Source organism: Scardinius erythrophthalmus (genome assembly GCF_964197995.2).
Source record: "Scardinius erythrophthalmus genome assembly, chromosome: 14".
In the NCBI taxonomy this organism is placed as follows: Eukaryota; Metazoa; Chordata; class Actinopteri; order Cypriniformes; family Leuciscidae; genus Scardinius; species Scardinius erythrophthalmus.
In genome coordinates, this window is record NC_138234.1 from 36746849 (window position 1) to 36763043 (window position 16195).

At 35.0% G+C, this 16195-nt stretch overlaps 1 protein-coding gene across 1 annotated transcript; it reads left to right on the forward strand.

Moving 5' to 3' along the window:
- Positions 1-14613: 14613 nt before the first annotated feature.
- Positions 14614-16132, forward strand: tm4sf4 (transmembrane 4 L six family member 4; the record flags this gene model as incomplete). The annotated part of the gene is made up of 4 exons (XM_081384891.1): positions 14614-14869; positions 15160-15249; positions 15705-15847; positions 15928-16132. Exons 1-4 carry the CDS (start codon positions 14696-14698, stop codon positions 16130-16132), a joined length of 612 nt encoding a protein of 203 aa, XP_081241017.1. The 5' UTR covers positions 14614-14695.
- Positions 16133-16195: the final 63 nt, after the last annotated feature.

A 16195-nucleotide genomic window follows, 5' to 3' on the forward strand; every position in this document is an offset into this window, starting at 1 on the left:
CCAGACAAGCGGCAAAGCAGCCGGAGCAACTATCCTGTATTTACAGACGAGACGAGAGTGACGTATGGACACAATTTCCTGTGAAAACTAGGTTTAAAATATAAACACTTATAATAGGGCTGTTATTGTGAATCAAGGTAAGACAAAAACACATTTTGGAAGAAGGATTGATGATGTATTGACTAAATTTTGTTCATTTTGAACAAAAAAGTTACAAAGTTACGTACCTATTAAACATTTAAATACAATTCCTGTTAGCTTGACTGCTATATAGATCTGTAAAAAGGAAAAAAAGGGGCAGATTTTGTGTTCATATTTGTCCAATTGTCTGATAACCTCATCTCTTTTTTATTTAATTTTTTTTGTAATAATGAGGCACAATTCATACTTAGTGACTCCCCTTATATCTGTGTTCATATTTGTTACTGGAAGTATAACTGCGTCTGTCCAAACACACGTCTGGAATTCATTCTTAACTAGCTTGTTGAGTAACATCTGACGTGGACGTACTATCATTAGATACAACAGGTAATATACAGTCATATACTCTGAAGTGTGCACATCAGCCCCGATAAGAGTCTTAACGGTTAATTTTTAGCAGTTTTAAAGCAACGTGCACTGCAAGATATGATTGAGGTTTGTTTGGGTAAAAGGTTAACTATTTTCAGGCCCTTCTGAAGGTTTATAAACACAGTAAATCTGGGCCGAGCAGAGGTTTACAGCGTTTCTCGCCTCAAGTGTACACTTCTCCACTCTGAGCTGTTTACTCTTTAGCTATATGGCTTGTGCTGGATGTTTAAGGTCAATTCAGATTGAGTCTGAGTTCAGTTTAGGAGATTCCTCCTGCCCATCTTTCCTGCACTCTTGGAAAAAAAGGTACAGTGCAGTTATATATAAAACCCTAGGGTTGACTCAATTTAAAAATAACCTCTTTGCCTTTATTATGGCAAAATACCTTCATGTTTAACGGTTATTTCAGTTTTTTCCCCCCGAGTGATTAAGTATGTGTAAGAGCGGTTTGATTCATAAAATTTAATTTAGATTAAAAATTAAAACAAAATGAATCAATTAAAACTACATACATATTCCATAAAATGATCCCATGATGGAACCCCTAAAGGTTCTGTATATGAAGTGCATGACGGAACCCTTTAAGGTTCCATATAGAACCTTTTCTTCTAAGAGTGTGTAAAGATAGGCCAAAATCGAGTACTTCCCTACTACAGTATCTACAGTAGGAGAAAAACAGTATGCCAACAGAGTAGTATGTTTGAATACATAGTAGGCAAAAAGTCTCCGGATGATCTACTTCTTCTGCCGAGATCCTGAAGTGTGCGTACGATGGACACTTTACTATCCCATGAGGCCACGGGAGGGGATTTATGAATGGAGGTGAAGAGACACAACTGACGCAACATGACAGGTCACATGACAGTGACAACATGGTTCAAATGTAGTACCTACTCATGCAATGTCATAGGCATGTACCTTCTTACTTAAAATACATTTTCTTCTCCCATGTTCAAATCATTCTATAAGTAAAGCATTTATTTATCAGTAATGGCAGATACTTATAAATACTGGATAAATATTCTGAATGTTCTGATCCAATCTGACTTCTGACCTGTAATGCTGCCTGGATCATAATCATACACTGTTCACTCGTTGGCCAGAGGAGAACTGAGCGACTGAGTCTGGGTTCTCCCAAGGTTTATTTCTCCATTCTGTCACTGATGGAGTTCGGGTTCCTGCCACTGTTGCTCTGGCTTTTGTCTTGCTTAGTTGGGGACATTTAATATTCAACAATATTATTGATCTGCTGCATTGACACCATTATATGAGAACTGAACTGAGCTGGACAATGACATCACGGTTTTCTCCAGAGTGGCTATATATGAACTAAATTTAAAAAAAAAAACTTGTTAACTTACTTAAGCTGGACTGTGACACTATTTTCTTCTGGAAACAAACTTTGTTGCATTATTTTCCTGTTATCTCTGTAAAGCTGCTTTGATATATAAATAAAGGTGACTTGACTTATATTTGCTGAAGAACTGTTCATATTTGTCTGAAAATCATTAAATTCTTCAGATGTGCAAGAGGATCTGAGCAGTCACGTGGTGTGAAGTGCTTCCCTCTGTCCACATGTGTGTGTGATACGACCCCTCTCGCCCGGGCCTGCGGTTACACATCATACACACGATCATACACACATACACACAATCATTCACACATACACACGATCATACACACATACACACGATCATACACACATACACACAATCATTCACACATACACACGATCATACACACATACACACAATCATTCACACATACACACGATCATACACACATACACACGATCATACACACATACACACGATCATACACACATACACACAATCATTCACACATACACACGATCATACACACATACACACAATCATTCACACATACACACAATCATTCACACATACACACGATCATACACACATACACACAATCATTCACACATACACACGATCATACACACATACACACAATCATTCACACATACACACGATCATTCACACATACACACGATCATACACACATACACACGATCATACACAAACGGTGATCTTACTGTAACCAGAATATGACTTTTTCTTTCTAACATAAGTAAAGTATGGTGTGACTGTTTTAGGTCCTCTGTTGTTCTCCTTGTACACACAGACACACTCTCTAAAGTCGCCTTATCTGTTAGTTCAACTTTTAATGCCATAGTCTATGCCAAAATAATTATACTACTAAATAATAAGAGAATAATAAACTCTTTCTTTAGGTCTCCTCGATTTCATCTCAAATCTCATGAGGTAAAAACACACCGGCAAAACATTTCACAAACGTATTGATCGCTGGTTACATCACTGCCAGGATGAATTCAACAAAGGACTCATTGAACAGACAAAACCTGAAAAGTTAATCATCAACTAGTGTATTTGGTTAAGCATTAGACGTGTCTCTCACAGCACATCCAGATCGATACTCTCGCTGGACGGGGATTCAACTACAGTTTATGTTAGCTGCCGTATTGGATTAAATGTGCACTTTTTAAAACTATACATGCAGATAATATAATTAGAATCAAATTAAAGGCCGCTTAAGAGATAAAAAAACATTTAAAAACGTAGACATTTTATTAAAGTATAGTTTAGTTTACCTTGCTTGTCAGTACATTCAGCGGGACACTTTAACCCTATTTAAGAGAAAATAGAAGTAATTATGAATTTATACATATAAAGACATACCTTAAGTCTGACTTAAAAACACTCTAAAGTTAAGCAAATTCTATTATATAAATTTAAACTATAATATATTTTCATTTAGTGTCTGAAAACATATTTAGTTCACATTATTTTAAAGTGTATCATTTACATAAATACTCTAACACTTTATATATTGTTTGTTTATTAGTACTTATAAAGCACATATTAATGCCTTATTCTGCATGATCATATTCTACATCCCTTAATCCACCCGATACCTAAACTTAACAGCTACCTTACTGACTATTAATAAGCAGTAATTAGGAGTTTATTGAGGAAAAAGTCATAGTTAACAGTTAGTTAATAGTGAGAATTAGACCCTAACCTAAAGTGTGACCGATTAAAAGTGTGCAAGTGTGCTTATTTTTCACAAAAGGAATCCAGTCAATGATAAACTAAGTAGTTTTAAAAGCCAAAGCCCATGTTAAGCTCCTGTTGGCAAAAAAGCGGGAATTTCCTTCCTGTCCACTACAGACAAATGCCCCCTGTCACTTCCTGTGCAAGTGCTGACACGTTCCTGGCCCTGTGGAGAGAAAGCAGCTCAACTGAAGGATCAAACGGACAAATATTAAGCAAGAAAAACAAAGCCTCAAGCTCGCATTAGCATCAGTAACTGTAAATCCTCCAGACGCAGTTTGATTGAGAAACGCATAATTCTAACTCATGATAAAAAGTAAATTACATAATGCATCAATGCATTGTTCTGATAGTCTCCATCACATCTTTATGCCAAAAGTCTAAAGTCTGCAGGTAATAACCCAGGACTGTGGGCTCTAAATAGCATCCTATCCCAGCGTCAGCAGATGGAGAAGTGAGAGATCACATGGGTGGAGGAGGGGATCAGCAAACAACACTATCTAGTGTAAGCACAGTACCTGGCACCACACGGCACAAGTAATCACCACACCATTATTCACAGCTAGAAATATCACCACATCAAACCAGTATAGACAGTGTTTTTGTGCTTTGTGCTAAGAGTAATACTTGTCTTGTCTGACAAACACTAAGAGAGTAATGAAGAAGAGCTACAAAATAACTGGAAATGCTGAATTCGATTTTTATCTTATTAACTCATTTAAATCTAATCCCCAACTAGTGAATGATGCATATAGTTTGGAGAATATTCTAAAATAATGTTGTAAAATTAAAAGCTATTTTGCATTATAAACGTGAGAAAATTCAGTATTCTCCTCATCCATCAATAAATGTATGACCTTTATCCTTTTGTATAATTACTATCATATTTTGTTTATTACTCTGGACTATTATTTAATGCACGTACTCATATTTATCTATGAACATTCACCTTTGTACCATGAGGTTGTTCCAGAGGCCCTGTCCATAAGTGTATTTCTGTCTATTTAATTACTGAATCTTGTATATGTATCCCTTTTATCCTTAGTGTCCTGGTAATATGAGGAAATATCGGTGCTGCTCAGGAGAATGTAATGACTGAACAGAGAGGATTCATCCGGTCCAGGATTGAAACCCACAAGCTTTGTGTTGCCAGCCCAGTTACTGGTCAGCTCATATACTGTATAAGTGTAGCTGTAGCTGGGAGTCACTGTGGCTCAATGGAAGTAAAGCATCAGGATGGGTTTCCATTTTAAATATATAAATATAGTTAAAAAATTGAGATATGAGAATTATTTTGGCATAGACTATGACTAGACTATGGCATTAAAAGTTGAACTAACAGATAAGGCGACTTTAGAGAGTGTGTCTGTGTGTACAAGGAGAACAACAGAGGACCTAAAACGGAGCCTTGAGGCACACCATACTTTACTTTTGTTAGGTTTAACATATCTATTTGCACTCTATTTAACTATTTAGGCTAATTTCCGTTTATAATTATGGCAACATAATTCTCCAGACGGTATATTAGAATGTCTTAATCACTAGTACTAATAGATATTCAATCATGATTGTCATTTATAACTCTAAAAATTTTGTGTTGTGGTTTCTTTATAAGCGGTTTAACAACTGCCATTTGGACAGTTCTTGGCAAATATCCTAATGATAGGGATTTAATAATACTGAGAAGGGCTTTCACAACTTCAGAAACAACTCTTACTGCAGCTTTGTGTGCATAATAGAGTCTAGCACATCCTGATGTATAATAGTGAAGGACTGAAGTGGCAAATTCAGTTGCAAATATCCATGTTTTTGATCTCCTCTGTGTAGAAATTCCCTCCTATTCCTCTTTTTGTACATATATCATTGAAAACTAGAATGAAATGCTCAGTGATTTCTGATGGGAAGTTCTCAAGGATACTGAAAGATGTCATTCTGTGACCAAATGATGAGACTAAGAGATGAGACCAAACTCGGCTCAGACCTTCAGACTGTTCTGACTTAGTGTGCTACTGTATATCTTTTCTAACTGATCCGACTTACAGTTTTCCTAAAAATGATGATTAAAACTCAGAAAAATCCCAATGACTTTCATTGCAGAATGTTCAAATCTATCTCTAACCAATCTATCTTTCTTTCTTTCTAATCTATCTATCTATCTATCTATCTATCTATCTATCTATCTATCTATCTATCTATCTATCTATCTATCTATCTATCTATCTATCTAACTAATCTTTCTTTCTTTCTTTCTTTCTTTTCTAACTAATCTTTCTTTCATTCTTTCTTTCTAACTAATCTGTCTTTCATTCTTTCTTTCTTTCTTTCTAACTAATCTTTCTTTCAAACTAATCTTTCTTTCTAATATTTCCTTCTTTCTTTCTAACTAATCTATATTTCTTTCTTTCTTTCTAACTAATCTTTCTTTCTTTCTTTCTTTCTTTCTTTCTTTCTTTCTTACTAATCTATCTATCTATCTATCTATCTATCTATCTATCTATCTATCTATCTATCTATCTATCTTTCTTTTCTAACTAATCTTTCTTTCTTTCAAACTAATCTTTCTTTCTTTATTTCTAATTAATCTTTCTTTCTTTCTAACTAATCTTTTTCTAATCTATCTTTCTAACTAATCTTTCTTTCTTTCTTTCTTTCTTTCTTTCTTTCTTTCTTTCTCACTAATCTTTCTTTTTAACTAATCTTTCTTTCTAACTAATATATCTATCTATCTATCGTTCTTTCTTTCTTTCTTTCTTTCTTTCTTTCTTTCTTTCTTTCTAACTAATATTTCTTTCTTTATAATCTATCTTTCTTTCTAATTAATCTATATTTCTTTCTTTCTAACTAATCTTTCTTTTTTAACTAATCTATCTATCTATCTATCTATCTATCTATCTATCTATCTATCTATCTATCTATCTATCTATCTATGCATCATTTATCTATCTTTCTAACTAATCTTTCTTTTTCTTTCTAACTAATCTTTTTCTTTTTTTCTAACTATTCTTTCTTTCCAACTAATCTATCTATCAAACTTTAAACTACTTTAAACTTCAAACTACTCTAAACTTCTTCAAACTCTCTGGTCCGGCTTTCTCAAGCCAACTTAAAGTTTGTCTCAACAAACTTTTTTTTCCTAGTTTTGATTACAACTGTATTTGACCGTTCGCAAAGACCCGCCCCCTATAGTTGCTGTTGCCATGTTCTCACCATAGACTGTTAAAAATAGTTCTCACGCAGTGTAAAATACATCGCGGAGCAGAGAGGACACTGACAACGCGCTGACAGACAGGACAGACCAGGTTACTTTTGATATGAAACAAAGTCTCAACTTTCAAATTAGGTCATTTATTAAAGAAATTTAAACAATAAATACCGTTTTGTGGCTCTTAAATGTGTCTGACAGATCGCTGTAGAGCCTCTTAAAGCTGGTCGTGAACCGAACATCTCTTCCTTCTAGTTAATTTTTAGCATCAAATAAAAATGAATGAACATCAGAAGGAATGTTGTTTTAACCGCGGAAAGACGTCGGTACACACCGTTTTTCAAGTTCAAATCCTCCAACGTTAATTTACTAACTCTCCTGACTGCTTTGTCGGACAAAAATGGTGGATTCGGCTTATGGCGGATTATGATTGGTCAGATCGCCTGTCAATCAAACTCCCTGCGAAGGGTCAAGTGTGTAGTTAGGAATAGCAAAATAAATGAAATAATACATTTTAAAAAGGAACAAAAATCTTTCCCATATATTTTCTTACTGATGTCAAAGACATTTTCACTCATTCAAATCATGTTAAAATAAATGTGTACTCAGTCTAATTAATGGTGCTTATATCAATGATATTAAGATATTAAGTTTGTTTTGTGGTAAACCTGACAAATGTACCATTAACAAATGGCATGAACTCACCCTCAACTTGTTCACTAGATAAATCAACAAGCAGGGCCGGCCCGAGGCATAAGCGAACTAAGCGGCTGCTTAGGGCCCCCTCGCCACCAGGGGGCCCCCAAGCGATTTTTTTTTTTTTTTTTTTTTTTTTTTTTTTACATATTTATTAAATTAAACAAGTGATATAAATGAATGAATGAATGGATAAATAATTCAATACAAGAAAATTCTGATTTCATGACCAATATACCTGCCTACAACTTCTGCTGTGTCTGCCAGTGTTTGAGTCATGCGCATAACCTCGCCTGCATAGACAATTCGTGCGCAAAGTCACGGTAATGTTAAGCCATGTCACAAAAATTTGATTTGATCAATGATTTATCTTTTAAATTTAATGAGATTCAGAACAGAACAAGATTAAAAAAGAACTATAAACAAGCCAAAACGAAATAATTTAAAGTGAAAGTGAAAGCGGCGTTGGGCTCACGCATCTCTCTCATTAGAATCAAAATGTTTCAACAATCGCGATGGATTTGGATGGTAAACTATTCTTTATTATAGGCTTATTTGTACTTCACCCACGTTCCAATATCGAGGGAAAAATCATTCTCTTCATATGCGCAAAAGTGCTTGAAATCCAATATCGAGGGAAAAAATCATTCTCTTCACATGCAAAAATGTGCTTGGAAACATAACAGTGGAGCGGTGCTTAGGCTATGCAGCGCTGAATGGTACGAATTGTAGGTTACTACTGACTATTTAAACAGAGCAGTGTAATTTTTTATATGTTAGGTTGACTATTTTATTATTATATTTTATTACGGCTATAACGAACAGGCTGTGATGTCAAGATTGCAATGCTGGAATATGTTGTATGTTGTGTGTGTGTGTGTGTGTGTGTGTGTGTGTGTGTGTGTGTGTGTGTGTGTGTGTGTGTGAGGCGCGGGCGCGATCGAACAGTGGAAACATAAAAACATACTCCGTCATGTTCATACAAGACATCATTCAAACTGCAAAGTATATGCAAAGGATATTTTGCAAATAATTTTTTTTAATATGTTTGTTTTCAATTTGTTTTCAGACGTTTCAAAGAGTAAGTAAAAGTAAAGAAAAAGTTATTTTTTTTATTTAAGTATCTATTTTTTATTAAGTATTTATTTTGTATTAATACATAACCTCATTGTATTCATTTATAATGTAACATTATAGAGTGACATTGTGTCAATAATCGTCAAGCACAGGTGACTCCGCGTGGTGGGAGGGGGCCCCCCAAATCGAATTCTGCTTAGGGCCCCCAAAAGGCTCGGGCCGGCACTGTCAACAAGCATACAATAATGTGCAATAATTATGGTGATCATAAATGGGTTGGTCTGATGTTTTACTAGCATCATAACTGATTATAGTGGGAAAAGTTCTGTGTGTTTATGTATGTGTCTCTTTATATCAGTTTCTACATTTGACTCTCTATGTATATTTTCTCAGACAACTATGTAAATGTACAGGCCAAAATACATTAATCTCCTGTAATAATGTGGTGTGTTGTGTCTGGTTCTCATTAACAGAACTTTGAAGTTCCTCTTTTTACAAAATGCATTTGGCTTCCACAGCTTATGAAAAATTTCTCAGTGATTTTTGCCCATACAATGAAAGTCAATGGGGTCCAAAAGAACATTTGACCCCACTGACTTCAATATTACAGACAAAAATGACAAAAATGTAAAAAAAAAAAAAAAAAAACTTCTGTTGTGTAAAGTAATTCAGGTTTGCAACGATGTGAAGATGAGTAATTGATGACAGAATTTTCTTTTTTGGGGTGTATTAGGGAACCCGTTCAGGGTCAGAGTAAAAAGAGAGTGATTTGATGATTTAGTGTTGGGTGTATCGATGATATAATCACGGGAGTTTGGTGTCAGTGCATACTTAAGATGTGCGTCACCTGTGTCCACTGTCCCAAGTATCTGAACTATCATGGTAACTGTTGCTCTGGGCAACACACGTGTGTTTTAATAATGCACATTGATCTTTCCATTGACTTCTATTGACTTCCCTCCCACCTCTGATAAGATTTCAGCTAAAGAGAAGTCCTTTGGACCTGTCACTCTTATCATTGGCCATTGAAGAACACACACCCTTAAAATGGGGAATGAGAAAACTTCTGTGACGAGATGTGTGAAGTTCAGATTGTGATGCCATGATACAATCTATGAAATAAACTTTTATAGTCCATACTAATTTATTCTTATATGATCGTATAATGTCATCAGGATACTTTATTTAGATTCACAAAGGGGTCAAAGGAAGCATTCGACAAGACTAGAGTCATATAGTCATACTTTATATTTTATATCAAATGCATGTTTTGTTAAAGCAATTAGCTCCAACAGAAAACATACAAAGAGAACAACAGCAATGCAACAAAAAAAATTGTAATAAACACAGTATTATGGACTTATTACACATTTATAAACTAAACGTTGGTAATAATAGTCTTCATCAGCTCAAGAAACAATTGCTCCGAGAGGTATTATAACATTATCACTTTGTCATGATCCACTATCATGGATGATGGTTCATTTTCAAACTCTGAGCTATCCCATAATGCCTCTCAGTATCATTTTCATGTACACTGTAAAAAAAAAAAAAAGGCAGCTGTGGTTGCCAGAGATTGACTGTAGAAAATAAGGTAGCAGCATTTTAGGTTTTACAGACTTAACTTAAATTTACAGTAAAAAAACGTATTTCATTATCGGATATATTGTTAATTTATCGACATATGGATGTACTAATATCTGTTTTGTACCATTGTAATACACTGACAACCACCAATCACAGCGGTGATGAGAGTCACATGATCAATCAAAGCTCATCACAAGCAGCTTTTCCACAAGACAGTTAATAGTAATATATAATCAAGCTGCACAGTGCCATTCACACAAGCACTAAACACCATCATAACACACATGAAATAAAAAAAAATGCAATAAACATTAATTTAACAACATAAAACCCTAATGTACATAACAGATTAGAAAAAAAAAATAAGAAAAACTATGAAGTTATTTCAACAAAAATACATCAAATGTGAGGTATCAGGCAGGAAAATATCAATTTACGGTTTTTAACTGTAAATTATACAGTACAGTGATTCATTATTTTTCACGTCCAAAACCTGTAAATGTAACGGTATTTTACTGTAAAATGTATGGTTAGATCTATCACAGTTATTCACCGAACATAGTACGGAAACTTTCTGTTAACCATTTAACAGTTTTCCACCGTAGCATTTTTACAGTCTTTTACCGTTAAAATCATGATCATTTTTGCAGTGTGTTTAAACAGCACAAACACTGCATTCTGGGCACAATGCTGTCATTAAACAGCTCATTGTTTTAAAATGAACTTGAAAGATTGTGCTGAGAGGAATGAGGAGTGAAAGAGGAAACTCCCACAAAAGCAATGCAGCGACCCTGGGAAGTGAGCCAGCCCTGCGCTGAACACTGGACACTGGACAGCCGGGATCAGGGTGTGGGTCACCGCTGTTCACCCTGACCAGAGGATATATTTAAAACAGGCACTTCAGCCAATACCAGCGTCATGAAGGGTCTTCCTCACACACTAGCAGTGCACAAGATCCACCTTAAAGACTCGATACATGCTGTCTCCTTTTAAAGCAGGGTGGTATTAATGGGAAGGACATTTCCTGAATGGACTTAAGTATGCAATGAATACTTAAGTCAGTCTGGTTTAAGATTCTTAATTGTCATCAACTTTTGTCCGTTTCCTGGATGTTCAATAAACGCTCACCTCTTGATGATTAGTGTTGTCTGTGTTGTTACTCATGTCATTTTGTGTGTGAATTTAATTTCCAACTTATTTGGGGTTTATTTTAACCCAGCAATACAGTCATTTTTAAACAATAGGCTAGTTGTTGGGTCAAACAGTGAACCCGATGGGTTTGTCCATATTTGACCCAGTGTTTGGGTTGCCAAAATGACCCGAATTAGGCTGTTTTTAACCCAGTATTTTTAGAGTGTGAAGAATATTTCATCCATGGAAACTTTCTATTCCACAAAAGGTTCTTTATTCTTTATAGTGGAACAAAGTTAAAATGTTTTAACTTAAAAAGAAGGTTATTTTAAGAACTGTTGACTTCTTCGTGGAACATGAAATGGTTCTTTCATGGCATTTCCTGCGCAAACCTTTAGCTTTGTTAGCGCAGAGACTTCACACTGGAAACTATAAAACTTAAACTAAACATATTCTTTATTGGCCTGTAAAGTCAAAAGTCAACATTTGTCCAGGACTAATGCTCTATGAAGGCTGTCTAAGACATTTGTAGCAAGTGTTTTAACTCTGTCTGAGACTTGGTCAAGGAACTAGTATGCAAGATCAACAGTAGAAATGAAAATATTTCTGCCGTGGCCTCACATTTCGTGTTTTCAAGTCCAAATTCTGTTCTTGGTGTGTATAAATGTAGAACAGTCTTGTTTGTTAGCCGATTCTGAGCCGCAGAAGTGAGAAACTGTCTTTAGGATGTCTTTAGAACAAAGTCACACAGAAACTTCTGTAATTATGACTGACTACTGTCGTTTATGGATAGTTGACATCTTCGTGTCACATAGGTTACCTCTTATGGAAAAAGTGTGGCAACACCATGGTACAATGAAGGTATCAGATAATACCATGGTACAACTTTAAAACAAGAATAGCAGAATTGGACACAACCAAAAAATGTGGAAGTACAGGGCAAGAAAAAAAATCATAGTAACGGCTAAAAGGATGTGGTGCACTTTTATACCCGTAAAAAATAAGTCAAAGTTAAAGTTAAAAAAGAGAACTTATTATGGAAATAATACACTTTAAAGGAACATACATTGAACAGAATGTAATGATTTGAGACACTTAGTAGTTTGAATTTATATTAAATGCAAATAGCTGAAATTTAGTGTGCTTTCTTGACTTAAGTAGGACTTACATCTTTATATGTAATTTCATAATTACTTCTAATGACTTTGAAATGTGGTTTAAGTTACTGCTGAATGTACTGACAGGCATTTATGATAAACTAAAATATACCTTGATGTAATTTCTATTGAAACTTGTCTGTCATAAATATATTTGTAATTACACATTTGTAATGAAGCAGTTATTAATATTTAATTATTTGTAATATCAAGTAACAGACAACAGTTAAAATTATAACCAAGTTTACATGTGCTTTAGTATGTTAGTCAACAAAATAAGTGTACTTCTTTAAAGCATGATTATTGAAACATGATTTAAAATGTACTTAAGTAACACTTTTAATGTGACATAACACTGCTAAAAATGCTTTTTCCAGTCCGAAATTTCAAAAAATTCTTAAATCAAGAAGCATATTTATTAGAGAAGTAAAATGACATAAGATATTATATCTTGTTTTCCAAAAAAAGAAAAGAAAAAAAGGTAACACTTTATTTCGTCCACTTTAGACATTCTATTAACTATAAGAGACTTTGTAACTACATGTCAACTAACTCTCATTAGATTATTAATAGACTGTCTGCTTAATATCTGCTAACTCTTTATTTTGATGGCTCCCCAACAGATATTATACTGACTATGAGTAACTTGGAAACTACAAGTCAACTTATTCTCCTAACACCTAACCATAACCTAACAGTCTACTAATACTCCAATGAGAGTTAGTTAACATGCAGCTGCAAAGTCTCTCATAGTTAATAGAATGTCAAAAGTGGACCATCGAAATAAAGTGTAACCGAAAAAAAAAAAAAAAAATTAAGTGAGTTTTTGCTTAAAACAAGCAAAATTATCTGCCAATGGGGTAAGAAAGATAATCTTAATTCAAATGGAAAACAAGAAAAATACTAGAAATTCAAATGGAAGACAAGAAAAAAAAATTCAAATGTAAAACAAGAAAAATAATAATAATTCAAATGGAAAACAAGAAAAATAATAGTAATTCAAATGGAAAACAAGAAAAATAATATTAATTCAAATGGAAAAAAAGGAAAATTATCGTAATTCAAATGTAAAACAAGAAAAATTATTGTAATTCAAGTGGAAAACAAGAAAAATAATAGTAATTCAAATGAAAAACAAGAATAATGATAAAAAAAAATCGTAATTCAAATGGAAAACAAGAAAAATTATTGTAATTCAAGTGGAAAACAAGAAAAATAATCGTAATTCTAATGGAAAACAAGATGAATCTTCTTGCCCCATTGGCAGATCATTTTGCTTGTTTTAAGCAAAAACTTTTTTTTTTTTTTACAAATCAGAAAACAAAATATAATATCTTATGTCATTTTACTTCTCTAGTAAATTCTTGATTTAAGAATTTTTAGATATTTGGACTGGAAACAAGACAAAAATACTAAGCATTTTTAGCGGTGTACAAACTGCACATTTAAAAGTGTTTCTAAAGTGTGTTAAGAAACCGTCATGAACGTGACACTTTCATTTCATTAATATTATATTATCTGCAAGTTAATACTACTGTATATTAACTACAAGACTGAAGTACACTACATGTGCATTTCTTTTTCACATGAAATGTTTGTGAAATTTTACTGTTTTTTGGTTACACAGTATTTTAAGGTGTCATTGTTAATATACAGTTAAGAACTGAGTAATATTAATTAACGACATGTACTTACTATAGGGTTAGGGTAGAATTAGGATTTGTTTGAGGGTTAGTTGCATGTAATTATGCATAATTTACTGTTATTACTGTGGTACGCACATGTAACAAGGACACTGTAAAATAAAAGTGTTACCGTTTTTTTTTTTTTTACTGTGTAAAATTTGCAATTGAGCCAGGTAGACAAAGTAACATTTCAAACCTGAAAATCTGTCTGAAAAAATGTGAAAAAAACATTATTCACGTCATATCAAGATGTGTGTTCATATGTGTGACTGATGCATTGTGCTTGCTAAGGTGAGGCCGCTGTGACTCAGTGCTGATAGTGTGTGTGGGGGTCTGATAGAGGAGCAGGACACACCACAGTTACACATTTACAGACAGGTGCCTATAAATCCTCACACACACTCCCCTGCACCAGCACAGCCACGGACGCCTCACCCGAACAAAGGACTCCATCGTCACACACACCCGGTCCTGGACTAAACTTCACTCTGAATCATGTGTTCTGGAAACTGTGCCAAATGCCTGGGGATCACGCTCATCCCGCTGGCCATCATCTGTGTGCTCTGCAACATCCTCCTGTTCTTCCCCGGGGGGAAAGTGGCCGATAACTCCGACGACATCACAGACGAGGTCTTTTACCTGGGAGGAATTCTGGGATCCGGTGTGCTGGTGAGAGAAGTTTAACATCTCATCTCTCTACATGAAATGTCAACGTGTCAATTTATGTGCACAAGGGTTTATGGAGGATTTATAAATGAAATTTGCTCTGTTTGTGTTTCACCAATGAAGCTCATTTTCTCTAAGCCTGTTGATTATTTGCGATATCGTGAGTTATTTAAAGGGAGTGTTTTTATTTTGCTAAATGTTACACTATTTTTTTGGTCTTTGATTCAGTGTAGAAAAGACTTTTGAGGCAAACCGTCACATTTAATGAATATACTGGGATGGTCTTTGTTTAGATGATCTTCCCGGCGCTGGTTTTCCTGGGCTTGAAGAACAACGACTGCTGTGGATGCTGTGGGAACGAGAGCTGCGGAAAACGGTTTGCGGTGAGAAAACTCCTCTTTAACTCGAACGAGGATCAGAAGTCATGTGACAAATGACATTTTCACGCCATTCCTCCACACAATGGCCACATTATTCCCGCCATCTGAGAAAGGCCTTTCCGGGTTAAATATTCGGAATATGCATTTTTATTTTTATTTTTTGCAACACACCGGCTATTGTTTTAAAAAAGAAACATGAATAAAATTACAGTTCCAAACATTATGGAGACATTTAAGGTAAAAAAAATAAATAATAAAAGTTGCTGCCTTACATTTTTAAGTACAATCAACTTGGATATTTAAGTCATTTCAACTTAAATTACATTTAACTGACTTGAGTGAGTTGAATCTTGTATAGCCTAACTTAAAACAAATAAGTTGAAAAACTAATGTTAAAGCAATGTAAAAACATATGTTGTCATAACTCATTGATCATATATCGGTGTGTTTTGATCCAGATGTTCAGCTCGATCCTGTTTGCCGCGGCCGGAGCTGCCGGCGCCGCTTACTCCGTGATTGTCTCATGTGTGGCCATTAATCACGGACCCAAGTGCTTCACAGCAGAAAGCAGCAATGCCACCGATTACCAATTTAGCGACGGGTACGTGTTTATTTTCCAATTACGATCAAATCAGATAATAACCCAGTGGCTGTAATGTAACACTGTTTTATGTCCTTCAGAAACTACCTGTCCAACCACTCGATGTGGGAGGTGTGCACGGGCCCCGGGGACATCATCACGTGGCACCTGACCCTGTTCTGCATCCTGCTGATTACCGGCCTGGTCCAGATCGGCCTGTGCGCCTTCCAGGTGATCAACGGGCTGATCGGCACCATCTGCGGGGACTGCTGCGGCTGCTGCGCGGTACGGACACGCTCACATTAACACCCAGCAGCTCACTTCACTCACAAACAACTGAGGAAACCCAGTGCCTTCAAACTATTAAGG